Here is a 12,779-nt window from a genome sequence, read left to right on the forward strand (position 1 = left end):
CAATGGTAACAATGCAGATAATGTACAGATCCTAATGATACTATCAGTGATTGTTCCTCACCTACCTGATGATGGTGGGGGATGGTGTGACCTTCCTGTGTGGAATCCTAGGAATACAGAGGACGGGGACATCTCTCTGGTGGGTTCCCATTACTGGATCCATCTGTAGGAAACACACACACTGACTGAATACATTGTTTCTATGTGTTTATCAGATGATGGGGGATCTAGGTGGAGCCTCCGTACTGCTCTCTCCTTTACAATAAAGTCTCCTCTTACCCGGTGATGTGAGGGGCGGCTGATTGGCCATCATGACGTCCTTGTAGAGATCCTTGTGTCCTTCTAAATACTCCCACTCCTCCATGGAGAAATAGACAGTGACATCCTGACACCTTATAGGAACCTGACACACACAATGATACAGTCACCATCCAGACACATCCCTTGTCTGTTACTGGATAATGTCCCAGAATTCCCAGAATCCTCCTCACCTCTCCTGTCAGCAGATGGACCATCATGGTGGTCAGTTCCAGCATCTTCTGCTCTTTGCTCCTCTCAGGTATGGGGGATGGAGGTGGGGGGATGGTGATGGGGTTCTGGCCTCTCCCCCATCTTGTAGAGGTTTGGTGATGTCTCCTGATTGTCTCATCTCCGGTAGAACATTTCATTACTAATTCGCAGTCCTGTGTTATATAAGAGAAGTGAGCCTGTATGGTGAGGTGTTGGGGGGGGGGAGATAATGGGAGTAGAGGTGGAGCAGGAATGTTGGAGGTGACGGGGGTAGAGAATACATCAAGATTTAATGGCGGACATGAAGAGAGATCGGTATATTCTGGGGTTGGGGGGATTAAAGCAAACCTGTCTAATGGGCACATCCTTTTTTTAGGATGTGAATCTGCAATATTTACATCCCAGTGTACAACAAAGTCCTTTATCACACTCACCTCTCCAGTCAGCAGGCTGAGGATCTCCAGGGTGAGGCTCAACATCTTTTTCTTGCCCACAATTTTCACAAAACTCAAAGTCTGCCAATTCTCCATCATGACGTCCTTGTAGAGATCCTTGTGTCCTTCTAAATACTCCCACTCCTCCATGGAGAAATAGACAGTGACATCCTGACACCTTATAGGAACCTGACACACACAATGATACAGTCACCATCCAGACACATCCCTTGTCTGTTACTGGATAATGTCCCAGAATTCCCAGAATCCTCCTCACCTCTCCTGTCAGCAGATGGACCATCATGGTGGTCAGTTCCAGGATCTTCTGCTCTTTGCTCCTCTCAGGTATGGGAGGAGGAGGGGGAGGCACCATGGTGGGGCTCTGGGTCCTGCTCCATCCTCCTGAGATTGGCTCCCCACTAGACTTCTTCACTACAACATAATCCTACAGATCAGGAGAAAGATAAACCGACATCAATCATCTGACATCATCTACAAGAAGAACATGGACTACTGACCACACTAGACCAGAGTGATGTCATGTGACCTCCCAGAATCCTCCTCACCTCTCTGGTCAGCTGGTAGATGATCTCCAGGGTCAGGTTCATTATGTTCTCCATACTATGACTCCAGCCCTTGTCCATCATCAATGAGGTGGTCATATCATTTGTACAGAGCTCTCCTGTTCGAAGGTCATAAACTGAAAATTTTATATCAATTTAAAATGCCAGAATTTCAGGATGGAAGAGAAAGACCCTGAAGTGCTGAGCGCAGTCCAAGTGGGTGGAACTCCGCCTTTAAGCATTTGAACACATTGAGGAACATTTTATTATCAGTAGACTACAAGGAACTCTCCCCGTTTTCCTGCGTAGCGTTTATCGGAAATATTATGAGCTCAGATCCAGATAAGTTGAGTTGGAGGAAGTGGTGGGACATGAGATAGGAAGTTAGTGAAGGGTGAGGAACCTGAAGGGTATAGAGATAGTTGGGTGTCACCACCATAGAGGTGGTATTAGGAGCCATGGACAATCAGCTGTCCCGGGAGGAGTTGTGGATAGAGAATGGGACACGTCCAAGGACAGAGCATTGGGGGACCCCTACAAGGTCCTGACCACCTCCAACCTCAACCAACCTCCTCTAAAATTAGTCTCAACTACCCCATCCCATCCAGACAACAATCCAAGACTCATACAATCTGGATGGCTGGGAACTCTCAACACAGCTTGAGTGGATGGTCAGTGTCAGTTTTTTTAGATTTTTTTTATTATTTTCACAATTTTACTTTTAAATATTACAATGTTTTTTTTTTTTATCTAAACATCTCCCTCGAGAGGACGACACAGGGGGGGGAACCGAGAGGACGACACAGAGGGGGGAACCGAGAGGACGACACAGAGGGGGGAACCGAGAGGACGACACAGAGGGGGGAACCGAGAGGACGACACAGAGGGGGGAACCGAGAGGACGACACAGGGGGGGGAACCGAGAGGACGACACAGGGGGGGGAACCGAGAGGACGACACAGAGGGGGGAACCGAGAGGACGACACAGAGGGGGGAACCGAGAGGACGACACAGAGGGGGGAACCGAGAGGACGACACAGAGGGGGGAACCGAGAGGACGACACAGAGGGGGGAACCGAGAGGACGACACAGAGGGGGGAACCGAGAGGACGACACAGAGGGGGGAACCGAGAGGACGACACAGAGGGGGGAACCGAGAGGACGACACAGAGGGGGGAACCGAGAGGACGACACAGAGGGGGGAACCGAGAGGACGACACAGAGGGGGGAACCGAGAGGACGACACAGAGGGGGGAACCGAGAGGACGACACAGAGGGGGGAACCGAGAGGACGACACAGAGGGGGGAACCGAGAGGACGACACAGAGGGGGGAACCGAGAGGACAACCCATCGGAGAGCAGATTCAGATGAGTCTTCTTTATACGATTTCTATTCTCCTGACACTCAGTAAATTGGCACCCGATGCTGGTAGATCCGTATAACAATCTCAACCAACCTCCTCCAAAACTAGTCTTAGCTACCCCATCTCACCCAGACAACAATCCAAGACTCATACAATCTGGATGACCGGGAACCCGGTGCTGGTAGATCCATAGAACAATTATAAACACAGATGTAGTACGTTGGGGGAATATATTCATGGGTTCCAAAACTGGCGCAAATGCTATTTATTGATTATGTAATAAATATCGATATGTGAGTTTGGACTGGAAGTAGATATTAGATACCTATATTTTGATTTGTGCAGTGTAAAATGATATATATTCACATATTTTTACTTCTATATCATCTTCTTACCTCCTTGTCTGTTGCAGCAACGTCTTCTCTCTACTTCCTCCCGGCTCACCTCTCACCCGGAAATTCCTATTTATACCTCACATCACTTCCTGTCTGTAACTGACATCACTTCCTGTCCAAAAAAGAACCATTGAGACTTCCTGTGCGTGTGTTCTTCTCAATATAAGTGAGATCACCACCTTGTGGAGATGATAGGGACTGCAATCCTTGGCGGGCCATGTTCTACATCAGTGGTCTCCAAATTGCGGCCCGGGGGCCAGATGCAGCCCTTTTGCTTGCTTTTATCCGGCCCTTTGGGTTCTACTTAATCCACTGATATCACAAATGCTGCGTTCACCCTCTGGCTCTATTCTACACTCTCTAACCCACATCTTCAATCTCTCTCTCTCTTCTGATATCTTCCCCAACTATCTAAAACACGCACTTGTCAGACCAATACTTAAAAAGCCCTCGCTGGACCCATCCAATCCTAACAACCTATGCCCCATCTCCTTGCTCCCCTTCTTATCCAAACTTCTCGAACGTCTGCTCTACAACCGACTGAGCGACCACCTCGCTGATAATGGCCTTCTTCATCCCCTTCAGTCTGGATTTCGTTCTCAACACTCCACAGAAGATGCCCTCCTAAAACAAATGATCTACTAACGGCCAAAACCAATCGACATTATTCTGTACTCCTCCTCCTGGATCTCTCTGCTGCCTTTGATACGGCTGACCACCCCCTCCTCCTCAAAAAACTCCACACCTTTGGTCTCCGTGACCGTACTCTTCGCTGGTTCTCTTCCTACTTATCCAACCGCACCTTTAGCGTTTCTTACAACTCTACTTCCTCCTCTCCTCTTCCTTTCTCTGTTGGGGTCCCCCAAGGGTCTGTTCTTGGACCTCTTCTATTTTCAATCTACACCTCCTCCTCCTCCTATACCTCCTCCCTCGGTCAGCTGATTGCCTCCCATGGCTTCCAATACCACCTCTATGCTGACGACACCCAAATCTATTTCTCTACCCCTCAGCTCCCTCCCTCTGTCTCCTCACCTATCACTAATTTACTATCAGATCTATCAGTCTGGATGTCACATCACTTCCTCAAACTCAATCGATCCAAAACCGAACTTGTAATTTTTCCTCCCCCATATGCCCCTTCCCCTGATCTCTCTGTCAAAATCGATGGCACAACCATAAGCCCATCCCCCACACGCCAAGGTTCTAGGTGTAGTCCTGGACTCTGACCTCTCCTTCAAGCAACACATCCAATCACTGTCCAAATCCTGCCGCCTCAACCTCCCCAACATCTCCAAAATACGCCCCTTTCTAACCAATGAGACAACAAAGCTCTTAATTCACTCGCTGGTCATCTCCCGCCTCGACTACTGCAACTCCCTTCTCATTGGCTCATCTCTACATAGTCTATCGCCTCTTCAATCCATCATGAATGCTGCTGCCAGACTCATCCACCTTACCAATCGCTCTGTGTCTGCTACTCCTCTCTGCCAATCCCTCCACTGGCTTCCGCTCAGCCAAAGAATTTAATTCAAAATACTAACAATTACATACAAAGTCATCCACAACTCGGCCCCCGGCTACATCAATGGCCTCGTCTCTAAATACCAACCTACTCGTTCTCTTTGTTCCTCTCAAGACCTCCTGCTCTCTAGCTCCCTCATCACCTCCTCCCATGCTCGCCTCCAGGACTTCTCCAAAGCCTCTCCAATCCTATGGAACTCCCTACCCCAATCTGTCCGCTTATCTCCTACTTTATTAGCTTTTAGGCAATCCCTGAAAACCCTTCTCTTCAGAGAAGCCTGTCCTACCCACACCTAATAACTGTATTTTCATTTTCTCCATCAGCTCATCCCCCACAGGTATTACCTTTTTTTTTTCAACTTGACCCTCCCTTCTAGATTGTAAGCTCTAACGAGCCGGGCCCTCTGATCCCTCCTGTATTGATTTGTATTGTAAGTGTACTGTCTGCCCTCATGTTGTAAAGCGCTGCGCAAACTGTTGGCGCTATATAAATCCTGTATAATAATAATAATAATCCCCCCCCAAGACTTGTGTGTTGATGTCCTTTGGTGATCAATAAACAACATTTGGATTTCTATCGATGTGCAGCCATTTCTTCTTCTATTGATATACCCATGGAGGAGGGCCGGGGCTAGCACTTGACTGGAGTTCCTATTAGGCACAAATCAATTCACCTGGAGTGGTGAGTTCTTCATTCCTGCATAATTCCCCCCCCCCACTGACACCAATGAAGGGGGCAAGTTTCCTCCCAATGACACCAAAAACGGGGGCTCAATTCCTCCCAATTGCACAAACAATGGGGCCCAAGGACATCAATGATGGAGCACAATTCCTCTCAATGACACCAACCATGGAGCCCAATGACATCAACCATGGGGCACAAGGCACAGTTCCTCTCAATGACACCAATGATGGAGACCGATGACATTAATGATGGGACACAACTCCTCTCAATGACACCAACGATGGAGCCCATTGACATCATCGATGAGGCAAAAGGCACAGTTCCTCTCAATGACACCAATGATGGAGACCGATGACATTAACGATGGGACACAATTCCTCTCAATGACACCAACGATGGAGCCCATTGACATCATCGATGAGGCACAAGGCACAGTTCCTCTCAATGACACCAAAGATGAAGCCCAATGACATCAACGATGGGGCACAAGTCCTCCTAATTACACAAACAATGGGGCACAATTCCTCTCAATGACACTGTGACAGGAGTCACTTTGGGTGGGGGGTTTGCACATCTCAGATTACCTGGGAGAGCTTTGAAAACTCTGAGTCCAGCTTTCCCTGACCCTCTTATGTGTAAATCACCCTGTGCCCATTAGGGGCACAGGGTGACTGAGAACCCCACTATGATCTGTGCTAGTCAGACTCAATGTTGTATATATGTATATATTGTGTGTTGTCTCATGCTGTTGTGGACTCTTTGCTGTGATCGTATGGGGTGTGGTTGTATTCCAATGTTCTATTGTGTCTGCCTGCCTTGGATAATATGGGATGTGTATGTAGATTCGCTGTGAGATTGGTGGGGGGCGAATTCCTCCAACAAATCTCCCTGCTGATAAGACATTTACTGATGAGAAATTTGGTACACACCTGACCTGTGTGTCTATTGTGATTGGACAGCTTACCCCGCCCTGAATCCAAGGATGGGTGGGGGGAAGTGTCTCTGAGTTGTATATCTGTGGTATCGTGCTTGAACAAAGGAGTTTGATGTTGTTGTTCGCCCTACACTAAGTTACGGCTGATGACTGGGTGGGCTAGTTACAGATGCAATTCCTGGGAGAGTGGCCCCAGGAGAAATGGGTGACTGAGTTGGACAAACTGGACCAGCAGGAGATAGAGCTGGACAATCGGTATCAGGCTCTGCAATGGCACGCAGAGGAGGAATATTTAGGGGAGACAACAGAATGCTCTCTGGAGGGATATGACTTTGGTAGCCCTGGATTGCTGTGGGAGAGCCTTTTAGGTTGTTTTGTGTTTGGCGATGAAGGGCAACCTACCCTTGAGGACCTGCGAGAATATAGAGAGGCTATGCTCAGTTTTGCAGGGGTCTCAGAGCTTAAACCTGACTTGGACTATTTGCTAAGGAAGGAACAGTATCTGGAAAGGGCATACAGGAAACTGCTAGAACACATTCAGCAGCATGCCAGAGAATCAGCAGTGGAAACTCAGGAGATTGCCATCTCCAAAGCTGAAGCGCTGACAACAGGACAGAGGGTCCAAGACCTCAGCCGCACACCTGAGGCGGTTCTGGAGGCCCAGGGTGAGAAGGAGATGGTCACTATCCAGCAGCAGATAGCACCCTAGAATGATGCCACCAAACCAGCAGGGGAGATGGCATCAAGGCCAGACATCACTGAGCTTTGCCCAACACCAGTAACCTATTCTTCGTTCTACGGACAGACGATGGTGAATCCACTCCACTTGTATACCCCAGGGATGCTGGGCAGTACGATGGAGTGAGCCCAGTCACCCTGTCTTCTCTCCAGCGGCTGAAAGGACTCCAGGGAGAGGAGCCAGTCCAGGCCTCTCCCCAGCGCCGGGCACGTTCCCTGAGAGAGGCAGAGGTTGGCTGGGTGAGTAATGCTATGTTTGGGACAATTTATTTGGGGTACTGTGTGGATACCGACATTGGGGGACTGGAACTATGGAACTACTAACTTCGGAGTCAACCCGTTTGGGGTCTCCTTCAGGGTTAGTCTCCTGCCGAAAGGGGAGATGTGTGACGGGAATCACTTTGGGTGGGGGGTTTGTGCAACTCAGCTTACCTTGGAGAGCTTTGGAAACTCCGTGTCCAGCTTTCCCGGACCCTCTCACTGCTGATAAGACAGTTTACTTATGAGAAATTTGAATACACCTGACCTGTGTGTCTATTGTGATTGGACAGTTTACCCCGCCCTGAATCCAAGGATGGGTGGGGGGAAGTGTCTCTGAGTTGTATATCTGTGGTATCGTGCTTAAACAAAGGAGTTTGATGTTGTTGTTCGCCCTACACTAAGTTTTGGCTGGTGACTGGGTGGGCTAAAGGGTCTTGGATAGTGCTGGTTCTGGACAAAGGAAGTATTTATGGAGGACATATACCTGTTGAGGACAGGGGTTCATCACAGACACAAACGGTGGAGCCCAATGACATCAACGATGGGGCACAATTCTTCTCAATGACACCAACGATGGAGCCCAATGACATCAACGATGGGGCACAATTCTTCTCAATGATACCAATGATGGAGCCCAATGACATCAACGATGGGGCACCATTCCTCCTAATTACACAAACAATGGAGCCCAATGACATCAACAATGGGGCACAATTCCTCTCAATGACACCAACGATGGAGCCCAATGACATCAACGATGGGGCACAATTCTTCTCAATGATACCAATGATGGAGCCCAATGACATCAACGATGGGGCACCATTCCTCCTAATTACACAAACAATGGAGCCCAATGACATCAACAATGGGGCACAATTCCTCTCAATGACACCAACGATGGAGCCCAATGACATCAACTATGGGGTTCTGGAGGCCCAGGGTGAGAAGGAGATGGTCACTATCCAGCAGAAGATGGCACCCCAGAATGATGCCACCAAACCAGCAGAAGAGCTGGCATCAAGGCCAGACATCACTGAGCTCTGCCCAACACCAGTAACCTATTCTTCGTTCTCCAGACAGACGATGGTGAATCGCTATCCCCAGACACCAGTTATAGAGATTGGGGATTTGATAGGCTGTTCTGCTGAAGAAGAACAATCTGGTGAGCCTTGAATAGAAGAGCTGGTATTAGGACCAACCTTCACTGAGCTCTGCCCAACACCAACAGCCGCATCTGTGGAGTTATCCGGGGACTTCTCCAGCTAAAGCGTTGGCCACCGGACAGAGGGTCCAAGACCTCTGCCCCACACCTGCAGCAGTGCCAGGGGCCCATGGTGAGGAGGTCAAGGTCACTCTCCAACAGTTAGCTGGAGTGGATGATGTGGCGTTCCCAGCAGAAATTCTGGCAATAGGGCAGAGTGCTACCAACCTCTGCCCAGCGCTGGCAACAACTACAGAGTTCCAGGGAGACGGGACAGTCGGCCCCTCTCCCCAGCGACAAGCGGATGTAGTGAAGCGTCTACTCCCAGCTAAATTGCTGGCAACAAGGTAGAGTGCCGCTGGCTTCTGCCCAGCACCTACAGTGGCTTTGGCCTTCTTGAGCGAAGAGGTAGTCTAGTCTTTCTCCCACAACACTGACAGGGACATGGGATTTTCTGTGGAGTTACCAGAGATTTCCCCAGCTGAAGCGCTGGCCGCCAGAGGGTCTAAGACCTCTGCCCCACACCTGCGGGAGTTCCGGAGGCCCAGGGGGGAGAAGGAGATGGTCACTCCCCAACAAGGATTCGTGCACCTGGGAGACGGTGACAGAGAAATGTCATCCCAGCAGCCAGATGAGGGAACGGCTAAGGCAGCAGCCGGCTCACCTCTCCAATGGCACCTACACAGTTTGGAAGAGACGGAGGTCATCCTTCCACCCCAGCAACAAATCCACAGTCTGGGAGTGGAAGAAGCCGTCCTCCCACCCCAGCGGTTAGCCGGAGTGGACGGTGTGGGGTCCTCAGCTGAAGTGCTAACAGGGCAGAATGCTACTGGCCTCTGCACACAACTGCAGCTTGAGCTGATATCGGTGGATGGTAATGCAATCTCCACTCACGGCAACCCAGCAGAAGGGCTGGCAACACAGCAGAGTGCTGCTGGCCTCTGCCCTCAACTAACAGAAGAGGGAGTTCCTGTGAAAGTGGAGGGAACTCCGGTCTCCACTGAGACAGGAGGATGTCAGCCATGCTTTGCAAGCACGGGGTGATTTTCACCTACCAAAAGTGGATGGGACTTCAGTCTCCACTTGTATACCCCAAGGATGCTGGGCAGTACGATGGAGTGAGCCCAGTCACCCTGTCTTCTCTCCAGCGGCTGAAAGGACTCCAGGGAGAGGAGCCAGTCCAGGCCTCTCCCCAGCGCCGGGCACGTTCTCTGAGAGAGCCAGAGGTTGGCTGGGTGAGTAATGCTATGTTTGGGACAATTTATTTGGGGGACTGTGTGGATACCGACATTGGGGGACTGGAACTACTGACTAACTTCGGAGTCAACCCGTCTGGGGTCTCCCCCAGGGTTAGTCTACTGCCGAAAGGGGAGATGTGTGACAGAGGTCACTTTGGGTGGGGGGTTTGTGCAACTCAGCTTACCTTGGAGAGCTTTGGAAACTCTGTGTCTGGCTTCCTCAAACCCACTTATGTGTAAATCACCCTGTGTCCATTAGGGGCACAGGGTCACTGAGAATCCCACTATGATCTGTGCCAGTCAGACTCAGTGTTGTATATATGTATATATTGTGTGTTGTCTCATGCTGTTGTGAACTCTTTGCTGTGATCGTTTGGGGTGTGGTTGTATTCCGTTTGTGTCTCTCTGCCTTGGAAGAAACGGATACTATGGGATGTGTATGTAGATTAGCTGTGAGATTGGTGGGGGGCAAATTCCTCCAACAGCTCTCACTGCTGATAAGACAGTTTACTGATGAGAAATTTGAATACACCTGACCTGTGTGTCTATTGTGATTGGACAGTTTACCCCGCCCTGAATCCAAGGGTGGGGGGGGGAAAGTGTCTCTGAGTTGTATATGTGTTGTAACATGTGCTTGAATAAAGAAGTTTTGATGTTGTTGTTCACCCTACACTGAGTTACGGCTGGTGACTGGGTGGGCTAAAGGGTCTTGGATAGTGCTGGTTGTGGACAAAGGAAGCATTTATGGAGGAAATATACCTGTTGAGGACAAGGGTTCATCACAGACACCAACGGTGGAGCCCAATGACATCAACAATGGGGCGCAATTCTTCTCAGTGACACCAACGATGGAGCCCAATGACATCAATGATGGGGCACAATTCTTCTCAATGACACCAATGATGGAGCCCAATGACATCAACGATGGGGCACAATTCTTCTCAATGACACCAACGATGGAGCCCAATGACATCAACGATGGGGCACAATTCTTCTCAATGACACCAACAATGGAGCCCAATGACATCAACGATGGGGCACAATTCTTCTCAATGACACCAACGATGGAGCCCAATGACATCAACGGTGGGGCACAATTCCTCCTAATTACACAAACAATGGCGGTCCAAGGACGTCAATTATGAGGCACAATTCCTCTCGATGACACCAACGATGGGGCACAATTCTTCTCAATGACACCAACGATGGAGCCCAATGACATCAACGATGGGGCCCAATTCTTCTCAATGACATCAACGATGGGGCCCAATGACATCAACGATGGCACCCAAGGACATCAACGATGGGGCACAATTCCTCCCACTTACACCAATAATGGGGCGCAATTACCCTCACTGAAACAAACGGGGCATTTTCTACTCCCACTGGCCACAATCCGACCCTCCTAAAGTCTAAACTGGACCTTTTTTTTCGAAAATTTGGAGACCCCTGTTCTACATCTTATCAGTCCGGATCACATTTCAGTTAACCCCTTGAGTGCCTGGATCTTTTTCTCCCCTATATCCCCTTAAGTTCATCCCAGAGCATTTTTTTTTTCTTTGATAAATAATTTTTTTATTAAGAGGAATACATTTACTACATTCTCCAAATGACGCAACCCACGCAGGGGAGGTCACTCGTAACAACTTACAATCTACAACAAAAAAAATACATTTTAAAAACAGTGGTCCATAGCATAAATGTTGAAGATATCTCAGAGCACCCCCCCCCCCCCCCTCCCAGGTTGGAGTTCCACTGGGAATGTATCTGGTTGAGAACATTAAGGCCTTGCTAACACTGGTGCGATATACGCTCTGACTTTTGGAAGCACATGTCCCACGACGTGTAGGACATCAATGGTTCCCTGTGAGAACCATCTTAACTGTTCCGACACAAGTCGGTCCAACTTTGAAAAAAAGGTTCCTGCACTACTTTGATCCGACTCGGGTCCGTTTTCAGCCCATTCAATATCATTGATGTCGGATCAAAGTAGGATCCTTGTCCTAACCACCCGACTTGTGACATCCTACATGGTGGTTACTGCAGCAGGAAAAATCATTTATGTCACACTGGGATACTGGGATTGTTTTGATTGGTCAAAAATGACCAGTCGGACTATCTCAAAGTCTGAGCAAAATCGTATTCGGATGGAAGTAGGACCAAGGTCACAGGGCAAAGTTGGGTCGACAGTCGTACAACGGTCGTGTCATACCAGTGTGAACCCGACCTAAAGCTGAAATCCAGGCACACTATGAGTTAGGTCCAATTAGTGCATTTCACCTCCGGGACTTATCTCTGTTACTTATATGGGCAGCACAGTGGCTAAGACTCAGGGGGTAGGCAACTTTGGCCCTCCAGCTGTATTGAAACTACAAGTCCCGTGAGACATTGCAAGACCCTGACAATCACAGGCATGACTCCTAGAGCCAGAGGCATGATGGGATTTGTACTTTCACCACAGCTGGAGGGCCGAGGTTGCCTACCCCTGAGCTAAGTGGTTGGCACTTCTGAATCCCAGCCACGGCACAACCTGCCTGGAGATTGCATGTTCTCCCTGTGCTTGTGCGGGTTTCCTCCAGGTAACTCCAGTTTCCTCCCACACTACAAAGACATGCTGGGAGGTTAATTGGTCCTAGTATGTTTATGTATGAATGTGAGTTAGGGACCTTAGATTGAAAACCGGAGTTAGACTTACCGGTAACTCTTTTTCTAGGAGTCTTCCAGGACAGCCTTTGAGATATAGGGCTCCTCCCTCCGGGACAGGAAACACGTCAAGCCAATTAAATAAAAGGTGTGGTCCTCCAGGCCCTCCTCAGTTTTACTCCAAGAACCGCCGGGAGGCTCTGAAAGACATAACACACTAACAATCACGTTAATACACATCCTCACCACTTAGTCCAATTTAAACAACTTTGGGTGGGAAGCCAGGCTGTCC

General features: G+C 49.2%; 2 protein-coding genes across 3 annotated transcripts in view; both read right to left on the minus strand.

Annotated features, from left to right (window-relative positions):
* The window catches only part of LOC143955631 (uncharacterized), an 86,865-nt gene that overhangs the window by 39,899 nt on the left and 34,187 nt on the right, over positions 1-12,779 (minus strand). The window lies entirely within an intron of this gene.
* LOC143956073 (uncharacterized) lies at positions 68-3,309 on the minus strand. Its single transcript, XM_077466199.1, has 4 exons — positions 3,267-3,309; positions 1,511-1,626; positions 945-1,389; positions 68-683 (listed from the first exon to the last, which is right to left on the minus strand). The coding sequence occupies exons 2-4, from the start codon at positions 1,604-1,606 to the stop codon at positions 646-648; spliced, it is 579 nt and encodes a 192-aa protein (XP_077322325.1). The 5' UTR covers positions 1,607-1,626; positions 3,267-3,309; the 3' UTR covers positions 68-645.

The sequence above is a fragment of the Lithobates pipiens genome, unplaced genomic scaffold (assembly GCF_037356315.1).
Source record: "Lithobates pipiens isolate NorthernLeopardFrog02 unplaced genomic scaffold, aLitPip1_a1.2 Scaffold_35, whole genome shotgun sequence".
Lineage (NCBI taxonomy): Eukaryota > Metazoa > Chordata > Amphibia > Anura > Ranidae > Lithobates > Lithobates pipiens.

What these genes read in the sequence shown, in the direction of transcription:
- LOC143956073 (XM_077466199.1), bottom strand. Translation starts at nt 1,606, where the DNA reads ATGACCACCTCATTGATGATGGACAAGGGCTGGAGTCATAGTATGGAG. An exon ending in TCTACCAGCTGACCAGAGAG is followed by an intron (nt 1,390 to 1,510) that starts GTGAGGAGGATT and finishes CCTGATCTGTAG; the next exon opens with GATTATGTTGTAGTGAAGAA. An exon ending in TCAGCCTGCTGACTGGAGAG is followed by an intron (nt 684 to 944) that starts GTGAGTGTGATA and finishes TATATAACACAG; the next exon opens with GACTGCGAATTAGTAATGAA.